Raw genomic sequence first — 10648 nt, forward strand, 5'->3', positions numbered from 1 at the left:
CCTGCCAATTCTAATAACCTGATAAAATAAATACACACGGTTAATTCATTTTGAAACCATAGACTGTATATAGTGTGAAACACGCTGTTAGCTGGGGCAAGCAAGTTATACTACCAGTGGGTTTTGCTGACATGGCTAATAAAATGACTTTGAAACATAACTGACGATCTTTAAAGTAACTAACCGCAAATTGAAGGCTACTAACACTGGTTAACACTGGATAACTTGCCTATGGAGATAAAGGAAGATTGGGCCTAATATTAGCATGCAGTTAGAGGAAATATATCTCTGTCCCCATGACTGTTTCTTATAAGTGCTGTTCTAGAATTCCAATGCAGTCAGGGTAAATATGTTTTAAGCCACACTTAGCATTCATATTGTTCCTTTTCCCCTTTCCCCAGGTAATGTATTGTCCATATTGTGGAATCCAATTGGCTGGACATATTGGATGTTTTTGTGGCTCCTGTGGCAGCAACATTCAGTTTTTGGCACCTTTTCAAGAAGATGGTATGCTCTTCCCTAAAAGTCAAGTATTTCACTAGCACTTGAGTTTTAATGTCTTGTTTGTGCATGATGGGGTAGCGTAGAAAATAATTTTACAATTATATATACATATAATTGAGCTCAAATACATCAACAAGTTGAACCAGGTGACTTCACATGATATACAGAACTTAACACAAATACATTGCATGTGTGTATGTTGTATGTTATATATTTGGTAAAAGTATGGTAATCATGATCTGCATATCCTGTATGCACCTGGTCCAATGTGATAATTTCTTCTTGAGCATTAAATGCCAGTTCAAGTTTGTCTTTTGTTGTTCCTGCTGGAGTTGTTCACACATTGAGCATATTAAATATCTACACTTTTATGAAATGAACAGTTCACTGTTTTTTTCTTTATTATTATTTTTTCTTTAGATTTCTCTAATTTCATTTCTAATGACCCTGTTCTCTTTTCCCTTCAGAACCAGTATCTGATGAAGTCACAGAGGCAGGGCTCATCCATAAGTACTTCTCAGAGGGCCACACATATGAGGTTATCCTGGATTTTCTTGAAAAAAACACAACATTGTTCTGAGTCTGAGAACCTTAAAGAGGAGGCTAAAGGAAGCAGGCCTAACTAGGAGGACAGACTATACTCCCATTGCCACTGTGCAAGCAACTGTTGCCCATGAACTGAGTGGCTCAGGTCAACTGTTAGGTTACAGAGCTATGTGGCAGACATTGCAACAAAAGCATCACCTGACAGTTAAAAGAGATGATGTAAGAAATACACTTTCCAGACTGGATCCATCTGGAGTTCAACTTCGCTCCCGACGCAGGTTTGTCCGGAGAGGATACATCACAGCGGGGCCAAACCAAGTGTGGCATGTTGATGGCTACGATAAACTGAAACCCTTCGGTATTGCCATCAGTGGCTGCATCGATGGCTTTTCGAGGAAAGTTATGTGGCTCAAGAGTGGCAGCACTAATAATGATCCAGGGATCATTGCGCAGCATTATATGCAGTGCCTATCAGAGTTTGGACAACTTCCAGCCCGCCTTCGCACAGACTGTGGAACTGAAAATGGCACTATGGCAGCCATTCACTGTGCATTAAGATCGCAACATACTGATGACTTTGCAGGAGCCCTCAGTCACATGTATGGTACCTCAACTGCAAACCAAAGAATCGAGAGTTGGTGGTCTTTTTTTAGAAAGCAAAGGTACATGCCTTTTAAGGTCTTTTCCAAGAAAAAAGTGTGCTGCTATGTAGTCAGTCCTGTATTTGTTTTTTTCAACACTAGAAAGACAGTTAAATACAAGAATACTATTAAAATAGGAATTGTTTTTTTTGTTTGTTTTTTCCTATCATTTCTCCTGTTCATACTGGCCACAAAAGAGACCACATGCCTCCAATGTATGGGGTACTCTTCCGTACAAAAAGACATTCTGAGTTAATGAAATCAAGTGTGTATGTTCCAGAATTAGTGTTTTTAGTACAAAATTCCCTCTTTGCATCTCCCCAGAGAGCATTTCCTTCCTGAGTAGTGGCAGGGGTATAGTAACATATATGGGGAATTACATACTAAAGACTGTAATTTTGGAAGATATACACTTGATTTGTCTAGCTCAAACTGCATATTAACATAAGATACCTTTTGGAATGTTTTTTTTTTTTTTTACAGAAGTTAGGTGTGGATTTTGTCCCCCATCACTTACATCGGAATCACATTTGGAAGGGATGTCTTAATGGCCAGTATTATACAGTTGTAATGATTACAGCAACTGAAACCTGTTTTACTGTTCATATTGGCAACTGACAGACAGACCTAAAAATCATGAACCTGTCCTTTAAGGATTTGGCCTGTAAGCAACATAATTTTTCATTGGATTTTTTTTTTTAACACCTGTGGCCAGGTGTTTGCTCCTATTCTGCTATGTGAGGTTATTGTTGCAGAAATCAGCAATTTAATATTAGAAAAATGTTTGTAGAAACTAGAAGGGAGACAATCTCAAATAATGGAACCAATGCATAATTCCTGGATTAGAACCAGGCTTGTTTAAATTAATACTTTTAGAAAGCATTTGTTTTAGAAGTCATTTCCATGTGAACAATGTTCAGCACTGTGGTAAAACATTGTGCATGTTGTCATTCCACCATTAGGACTCAGTTCTGGATTGAAGTCTTCAGTGACCTGAGAGAGGGGCACCTTTTCAACGGCACTCATGAGCACAAGTGCTTACTGCGGTATGTCTTCCTGGACGTCTTGCAGAAAGAGCTTGATGACTACAAACAACTTTGGAACAACCACACCATCCGACCTGTTCGTCAATCTCGTTGTCCATCTGGCAAACCAGAAGCCATGTACCACCTTGCTCACAGGTTTGTATTTAACCCATGCGATGTGACCATGTTCAGAATATATCAGATTGCATTTTCACTCATGTAAGTTTAAAGATGTGTGATTAGAATGGAATTCATATATTAAACAACACAAGCTCCATTCCACACCAAACCTACATTGTCAATGTACAAAGCAAAAGGGTGGATTCATCAGCTTCAATACTAAAAGGTGCCTTGTGGTAGTAGCAAATATGATGACTGTATTTGACTAAAAGAGCTGCTGTCAAACTGTGGCTGATTTCTGTTAGAAATTTAAGGTCTTTGTTTAAAATGTATTACAGCTGATTTATTGTAGTTTTAGTTCAAATACTTATTCAGCATTTTTTGACCTACCTTTGGAGGCTTAAATGATTTTAATTTGTGATGATTTCATTCAATGTTTTCATTTCTGACTGGCCTTAGGTTTGGTGGAAGGGAGTGTGGATTCCCAGTGCCCCAGGAAGCCCTTCACCAGTTTAATGGCATTCTGCCAGCTCAACATAGTCTGTGTGGTGATGACAATCTCCAGATTCACTTTGCAGACTTGGAGAGACAGAGTGGGCTGGTTCCACCAGTCAACTGGACAACTGCTGATGGTCCTACAGCATACTTGCCTTTGTTACCTCTGCCACTGGATAGCTTGATCTGCCAAATGCAGGGAATATTCATGCTGTAAGAACGGTATCAAGCATTTTTTTGTTTTACACTTTGCAGTTATCTGCAATAAATATTGTTATGGGAAAGCTGATTATGTTGTTGTTGGGCAAGGAGAACACAGACCTAAGAACACATTTATGTATGACCTTTAAGGAAAAATAGGCACTTTTTAGTCTCTGCAATAAACTCAGTGCCATTGTTTGCAGGCATGTGACTTTTTTTATATTATATTTTGTTATTATTTCATGTGCACGTGTGGAATGCATGTGTAAGCACTTACATGTACAAATCAGAGCAATGAAAAAATTAAGCACTTACATGTACAAATCAGAGCAATGAAAAAATGTATGTGCGTGGACATATAATAACAGCAGGGAAATGGAATTGAGAATACCCTTTATTAACCTTGTTTCCAGGGAGATTTGAAAAAAAGTGGTCAAGTCAATGCATCAAATTTTGGTCAAAGGACACTCGATATAGTTTTTTTTGTTGTTGTTTTTTTTTAATTATCACAGTGTAGAAAGTTGTTCTAGTCACAGTTTCACAACAATCAAAACCAATAAAAACTACCCATCTCTACTCTCTGCTGGGGAATGATCACAGCCAAAATGAATCCAGAAAATACAACTCAAATGACCAAAATAATGGTCAAGGAGGGCACAAGAGTTAAGGAAGCCCAAACCCAGGGGCGTTTTGTATGCCAAAATCCATGGCTTCTTGAAAGGCTTCATAGGTGTGTGAAATTGGAAGTTTGATTGTATTGGCACACACATTTGCCACAGGAAAGCGCGAGCCCTTCTGGAAAGCTATTTGTGGCTTAGGCTTTATTGACGTAGAAGGAACTTCCCTCAGCCCAGTTCCAAACATGAGGATGTCTTCCAGCGACAGGCTTGCCTCTTTTTCTGAGAGAGAGGAGAGAGGGGGGAGGAGGGAGGGGGAGGGAACCAAGACAAAGAAGAAATTAGGCTTTTGTTTTTAAGATCAGATTTTGGCAGACAGCTATTTCTGAAACTTATTCTCTTATAGCTACTTTTGAATAAGTGTAGACATTAGCTATCAGCTGTAAGAACTTACTTTATATCTCACTGATAGTTGCAGTGATGATTCTGCATATTTCTTATAATTATAATAACAGTTAGTACCTTCATCGTAGAGCAGATAGTCTCGCCAGTAGTTCAGTGCTCTGGTCTCCTCCTGACGCATGGTGCTACCAGGCGGACTGAGCTGCACATGAAACAAGCTCTCCAAAGCATCAGCTGTCAGTTTGTTCTCACTGTAGCACATGAATGGCATGAACAGTGCAGGATGCTGTTCCAGGGCACTGAGAAAATCCAGAGTTGCAAGTCCCTCCTTGAACCTACAAAACATACAGATTGACAGTCAGACAATTCAAAAAAAAAAAATTGCATAATCATTGTGAATATGTAAACAATTACTGGAGGATATATACATTTTCCATGTAAAAGTTATTGACATAATAACAACTTATAGTTATTATAATAATGAATAAGTTATAGTTATTTTACAGGGACAATGAGTCTAGAATAATTCCCTCATATTTAAAATCTGACACCACCTTGAGCTAATCATCATAATAAAAGTTCCATTTACAGCCACCAGTGTCCATGATATTTAACTTTGTCAGCTTTAACAAATCAACCCTTTTGGATAAAACACAAAGAAAATAATTGAACAGATGAACCACGAAGGATAAAGTCTCACATTTTTTCAGCTCATCATTACAGTCTTTCCACAGACTAACACCTTTGTTGTGATACATTGAAGTTTTGCATTTGTAGAATGATTAACTATGTAAAAAAAATGTTAAAAGCCCACCAAATAGAATATGTTATACCTCTGGATGGAAAGATGGTTCCGGTAGATGAAATACCACTGAATGTAATCATCTTTGACTTCTTGTCGTCCAGTGTCCTCATGAAGCGATAACAGCCTGCTGTCTGAAGCATGCTGGAGTGTTTGTCTGTGAGTCTCTGGAGTTCCTTTAGTGATGTAGTATTATTTATCTAGTGTAAAAAATAAAGCAATGACATTTATTTAACACCACATTATATTTATACAAATGACTGAAGCTGTGACCACTCATACATTTTGAAACAGTGGTTGGTAAGGCATTTGTTTGGATTTCTCTCTGCTGGTCAGATTAACACATCAGTAAAAAGGAAGATGGGATTATCTACAAGCCTTNGTAGTATTATTTATCTAGTGTAAAAAATAAAGCAATGACATTTATTTAACACCACATTATATTTATACAAATGACTGAAGCTGTGACCACTCATACATTTTGAAACAGTGGTTGGTAAGGCATTTGTTTGGATTTCTCTCTGCTGGTCAGATTAACACATCAGTAAAAAGGAAGATGGGATTATCTACAAGCCTTTTCCCAACACATAAGAGCAGCATGTAACTGTAATGTCAGATTAGAAATAATGCAACACTGTGACTAATAGTGTAGTATCTGTACAGTAGTAGTAACAGTATGTTTGTACAGATACTAAGGTATCAATATTTTAAGTTTTGTGTCAGTTTTATGATTTCTTGAAATTGCTCATCATCCCAACCCAACAACATACCTCAAGGAGGGCCTTCCTCACTTCATCATCAGGGATATCCTCAATTGTAGCCTCAATTGCCTTTACTTTACCAACGAGGTACAGGAAGAAGTTTGGGGGGAGACAACGAGGCCCTGGACCGCCATGGACAATAGAGACTGCAATCATTCTTCCAACGTGGAAGTATTCATCATCTTCCAAAGCTAGAAAATGCCAATATTGCAATGTCAGGACAAATCAATTTACAACATTGTAAAAACATGACAAAACAGGATTACCTTTACTATCGAATGAGAGGTATTTGGCATTATCTTTGCCTTCAAATACACGTCTTGTCTTCACGGCGTCAATCAAAAGAGTAAGAAATTCTCGAGTGGGCCCACCGGTGTCCAAAGCCTCTTCCATCTGCCCAACATCATCTGTGAATCTCACCATCATGGCGTAGGTAGGGTCATATGTGGATCGCTTGAACCCTCTTAAGGCACCATCCCAGACATTGGCCCGGTTAATGTTAAATCTGCTGCAGGAGCTAGTGTTAAGCTTCAAAGACAAATTGGAGACCACATCTGCAGCTGTCAGTTCATCTGCAGCTGTCAGTCCATCACTGTAGAAGAGAAGCAAACAGTCAGTTAAAGGCAAGAAAAGCTCTGCCTCTTTGTTGTTGTGTGGATTATTTAAACCGTGACTGAAACTTTTTTTTTTAAATGTATGAGCTTTTTATTGTGAGTAAACTATCCAGCATCACTCAAAAATGATAAGCATAATTCAGACATGACGGTCTTTATTAAGTAATAGATTTTAGGAGGTCCACAAGACCATATTCTTCTGCAGAGGAGAACCAGCTTGAAAGTTCTTTCAAGATTTAATAAATCATAAGACTATACTGAAAGCAACTCCAAATGTCTAAGTTGGTTTGAGACAATATATATCTTATCTGAGGGTTAGAAAAACAAGAAAGGCTTAAGGTAAACAACTCGGTGCTGATAGTACCTGCGTTCCTTTGGCAATTTCTCTACTTCCTCACAATCTGAAGAACTGCTGTCAATGATGACAGGTGCATAGATACTGGTGTATGTGCTGTGGAAGGAAGGTACACGAATAATTGCCTTAGTTAATGTGTAATTTCAAACCCACTGTTCTAAAGTATATAGCCATAACAATGAAAAACTATGTCTCTATCCCAATAATTTTTTACTGTACTGAAGATGTCAGAATAAAAACTCTTAAAGTTATGTTTTATGACTGACTTGTAGAAGTCACTTGAAGTAAGCTGATCTTCTGAGGTGGTTGTCTGTTGGGGCCTTGTCACACTCTTGGCCTGTATCATTGATCACATTACACATCACAGCACAATAAAAGTTAGAACATCACATACATAACCTGAAAACAAACACAAGTGCAAGTTTAATATAGAATATTACATACTTGTCCATTAGATGGATGGGATGTTGTGGTTGACCTAAAAATGCAAGTAATTAAAAATTACTTAGTAGAAATTGTCATTATGTTGTAGAGAACATAAAATGCTTTCTGAAGCATACTGACATTCATATCGCTGGAACAGGGATAACAACGTGTTAGCAGAAATTTTACTTACTACTGACTACACTCTGGTGTACTGCACTCAGGACTTGTCCATAGCTGCCAAGTGTAAACATCAAACCCTAACTTATTCATAGCCTTAACACTGAATCTAACCACTGTATATGCTTATTCTCATAACTGATGTCCAGAACATTTTACTGTAACTTAACTGTACAGCACAGGCATCTTGAACAAATCAGTCCCTGAGATGTACCTACCACTGTGTCAGAAAGAGGTGACATATTGGGTGGCACCCTAACAACAACCTCATCATCCTCCTCCTCCTCATCCTCTGAGTCATCTCTGTCACCTTCCAAAAGATTTTGTGATCACTCTCCATTTAAAAATATATGCCCAAATAACATGCTAAGAAACTAAATTGTAGCTGGAATCAAACAAACTCAAACTACTAATCACAAAAAGAATCTGATTTGTTTTGCGTGGATATGTATTGTCTTTCAATACTTACCCAAGTCCTCAAGGGTGCAGATGTACAATGTGATCCTTTGATAAGCTTTTCCAATGGCCTCTTTGTACTTTTCAATTGTAAAGGGTGTCTCAGTCCCAGGGATATGTTTTATCTGCGAGCCATCAGGATAGAGCAAGACATATTCTCCATCTTTCATGTCTTGGTTGAAATCTTTTAATTTTTTCCAGGCAGCTGCCAAAAGTTTCTCTGATGACCACTGAGGTTCAACTTGTAGAGGTAGAGTTTTCCCTCTTATGGGCTTAAAGCCATGCTTGGTCTTGCGCATCATCCCAACAGAAATCTAGATGAGAAATCAGAGGCAGAAGATAAGACTATTATGTCAGACAATGCAACTTAACAGTATCAAACATCAATATTAACTTACCTTGACTGTTTTCATTGATTTCTTTTTGGGTTTTGAAAATGTCTTCCTCTCAGTTTCTTTTAGTTCTCTGTATCTCATGAACTGATGCACAGCTGACTTTGCTGGGATGGAACATGCATCAGTCCCTGAGAGAGAAAGAGACTGATTAAAAGTAGCTCCCAGCTAAAAACATCCCACATTACAATGCGGTACAGTAAATAATAACCCATACAGGCAGTTCAGTAAGATAATATTAGCTTTGGGCACAATTTGAGATGACAAAAGGTCTTCACCTGCAGTCCTAGATACTGTAGAAGCTGCCTCGTTTATAAAGCCGATATCTCGGCCACAGGAACAGCAAAATTTTGGCGAGTTATCCAATCCGACACCACAGAAGGGACAATACATTTTGATCTGAAAAAGACGTTTAGATACCATGTTACATTGTCTTCTGCTGTCAGTTCTTTCTTTATAGAATGGGTCGGTATACACCTTAAAATATTATTCCTGCTGTCAAACTGCATCTTTCGAATTTATTTTCGTCCTTGAACGTTACTTGGTGACAGTTCTGAGTAACTATAGTAAATAACTATAACCAGCTAACAGCGTGTTTCACACTATATACAGTCTATGGTTTCACAATGAATTAACCGTGTGTATTTATTTTATCAGGTTATTAGAATTGGCAGGCTAATTACAAGCAAAAGGCTAACGATAGTTTAGCAGCAGATCACTGCAATAGGCTGAATCATGCGATCACGATGTTAAAATAAATAAAAAAAACACTTACTTTTTATCTCATTTTCCAACACCACTGACGGTAAGAGACGGTGACTGAGCTGTGACTCGAAATCCGCGTCAACAACAAGCCTGTCCGGACGTGTGCATCACATTTAAGTGTCCCCTGGAAACACTTCCGTTGTGTTGCGGTCTATTTGCAGCGCGTTTTTGTAATGTGTTGTGTTGTGGTCTTTGCAGCGCGTTTTTGTAATGTGTTGTGTTGTGGTCTTTGCAGCGCTTTTTTCTAATGTGTTGTGTTGTGGTCTTTGCATCGCTTTTTTCAATGTGTTGTGTTGTGGTCTTTGCAGCGCGTTTTTCTAATGTGTTGTGTTGTGGTCTTTGCAGCGCGTTTTTCTAATGTGTTGTGTTGTGGTCTTTGCATCGCTTTTTCTAATGTGTTATGTTGTGGTCTTTGCAGCGCGTTTTCTAAATGCTGCGCACGTGTTGTCAAATTGATGAAAATGTTTTCTCAATTTGCTTGTGTTTTGTCTTTTTGCATGTGTTTTCTTAAGTTGCAGTGCTGCGACCTTTCAGGGCCACCGTAATTTTAGCTCGATTTGACAGAATTGAATAGAACTAACTCAATAAAATTATATTACACAGATATTTTTAGTTTGAGTTGGACCAAAAGGAGAAAAGCGAGTTGGACAAACTCAAATACATTATAATGCATAGATGTTTCAGTTGGGGCTACATATATTTATTGGATGGAAATCCTTCCCACAATTTAACTGAGCTCATCCAATGAGTTATTTTTTTTTGCGTGGAGTTTTTATAGATATTAAACAAAAGCATTTGACACCATAAACCAGGCCTATTCAATTAGCGGCCCGCGGGCCACATGCAGCCCAGAAGCAACCTCTAAGTGGCCCGGGCAGGGATTGGTACCGAGACCCAGTATTAAATGTCCGAGGGCAAATTCCATCAAGACCGCAATAATAATAAGCTCCGCCGTAATCGGCTCTTATCGTTACTTTTTAAAGTTTTAGTTTCATGTATTATCATTCTGCAGTCTCTCTCCTGCTCTCTTCATGTCAGGGCTGACCTCCTCCTTACAGCACACACACACACACACACACACACACACACACATACAGGGGCGAAAATCCCATTTCATAGCTGGGGGGGGACAATAAACAGTAAAATTATAGAGAATAATTCCAGGGGGGGACAAGGAAAAAAAGTTGTAGCCTGTCTTTTATACAGCATCTTTTACCGCAGTTTCACGCTTTAATCTTCTCTCTATCTCTCCAACAGGCAGAGTGAATGTCTATACTAACTAAACTAAAACTAAAACTAAACATTTCCTGCAATTAAACTGGTAAACTGGTTTATAAACAGTGTGCTGT

The 10648-nt window shown here is 38.4% G+C and overlaps 3 protein-coding genes and 1 long non-coding RNA gene across 8 annotated transcripts in view; 1 reads left to right on the forward strand and 3 right to left on the reverse strand.

The window, feature by feature from the left end:
- Positions 1 to 3740, forward strand: part of LOC126406111 (uncharacterized) — a 9519-nt gene extending 5779 nt beyond the window's left edge. Inside the window, exons 2-5 of one of the 3 annotated variants that reach the window (XM_050070291.1) lie at positions 402 to 507; positions 972 to 1712; positions 2654 to 2872; positions 3296 to 3740. In XM_050070291.1, coding sequence (XP_049926248.1) covers positions 1219 to 1712; positions 2654 to 2872; positions 3296 to 3548 — 966 coding nt within the window. In that variant the 5' untranslated portion in view covers positions 402 to 507; positions 972 to 1218 and the 3' untranslated portion in view covers positions 3549 to 3740. The remainder of the gene's footprint in view (positions 1 to 401; positions 508 to 971; positions 1713 to 2653; positions 2873 to 3295) is intronic. The other 2 variants (XM_050070293.1, XM_050070292.1) reach the window with 2 other exon arrangements.
- The window catches only part of si:dkey-283b1.7 (von Willebrand factor C domain-containing protein 2-like), a 73330-nt gene that overhangs the window by 35311 nt on the left and 27371 nt on the right, over positions 1 to 10648 (reverse strand). The gene's annotated exons all lie outside the window — the stretch shown is intronic.
- LOC126406114 (G2/M phase-specific E3 ubiquitin-protein ligase-like) lies at positions 3843 to 8251 on the reverse strand. The gene is made up of 7 exons (XM_050070302.1): positions 8156 to 8251; positions 7350 to 7561; positions 7093 to 7179; positions 6381 to 6706; positions 6124 to 6305; positions 5385 to 5553; positions 3843 to 4886 (listed from the first exon to the last, which is right to left on the reverse strand). The coding sequence occupies exons 2-7, from the start codon at positions 7427 to 7429 to the stop codon at positions 4789 to 4791; spliced, it is 942 nt and encodes a 313-aa protein (XP_049926259.1). The 5' UTR covers positions 7430 to 7561; positions 8156 to 8251; the 3' UTR covers positions 3843 to 4788.
- Positions 8304 to 8927, reverse strand: LOC126406144 (uncharacterized). The gene is made up of 3 exons (XR_007571660.1): positions 8813 to 8927; positions 8541 to 8665; positions 8304 to 8456 (listed from the first exon to the last, which is right to left on the reverse strand). It is a non-coding gene; the product is annotated as an uncharacterized LOC126406144 (long non-coding RNA).

Source organism: Epinephelus moara, chromosome 18 (assembly GCF_006386435.1).
Source record: "Epinephelus moara isolate mb chromosome 18, YSFRI_EMoa_1.0, whole genome shotgun sequence".
Lineage (NCBI taxonomy): Eukaryota > Metazoa > Chordata > Actinopteri > Perciformes > Serranidae > Epinephelus > Epinephelus moara.

What these genes read in the sequence shown, in the direction of transcription:
- LOC126406114 (XM_050070302.1), bottom strand. Translation starts at nt 7,429, where the DNA reads ATGATACAGGCCAAGAGTGTGACAAGGCCCCAACAGACAACCACCTCA. An exon ending in ACTTCAAGTGACTTCTACAA is followed by an intron (nt 7,180 to 7,349) that starts GTCAGTCATAAA and finishes TTCCTTCCACAG; the next exon opens with CACATACACCAGTATCTATG. An exon ending in CCTCTCATTCGATAGTAAAG is followed by an intron (nt 6,306 to 6,380) that starts GTAATCCTGTTT and finishes GGCATTTTCTAG; the next exon opens with CTTTGGAAGATGATGAATAC.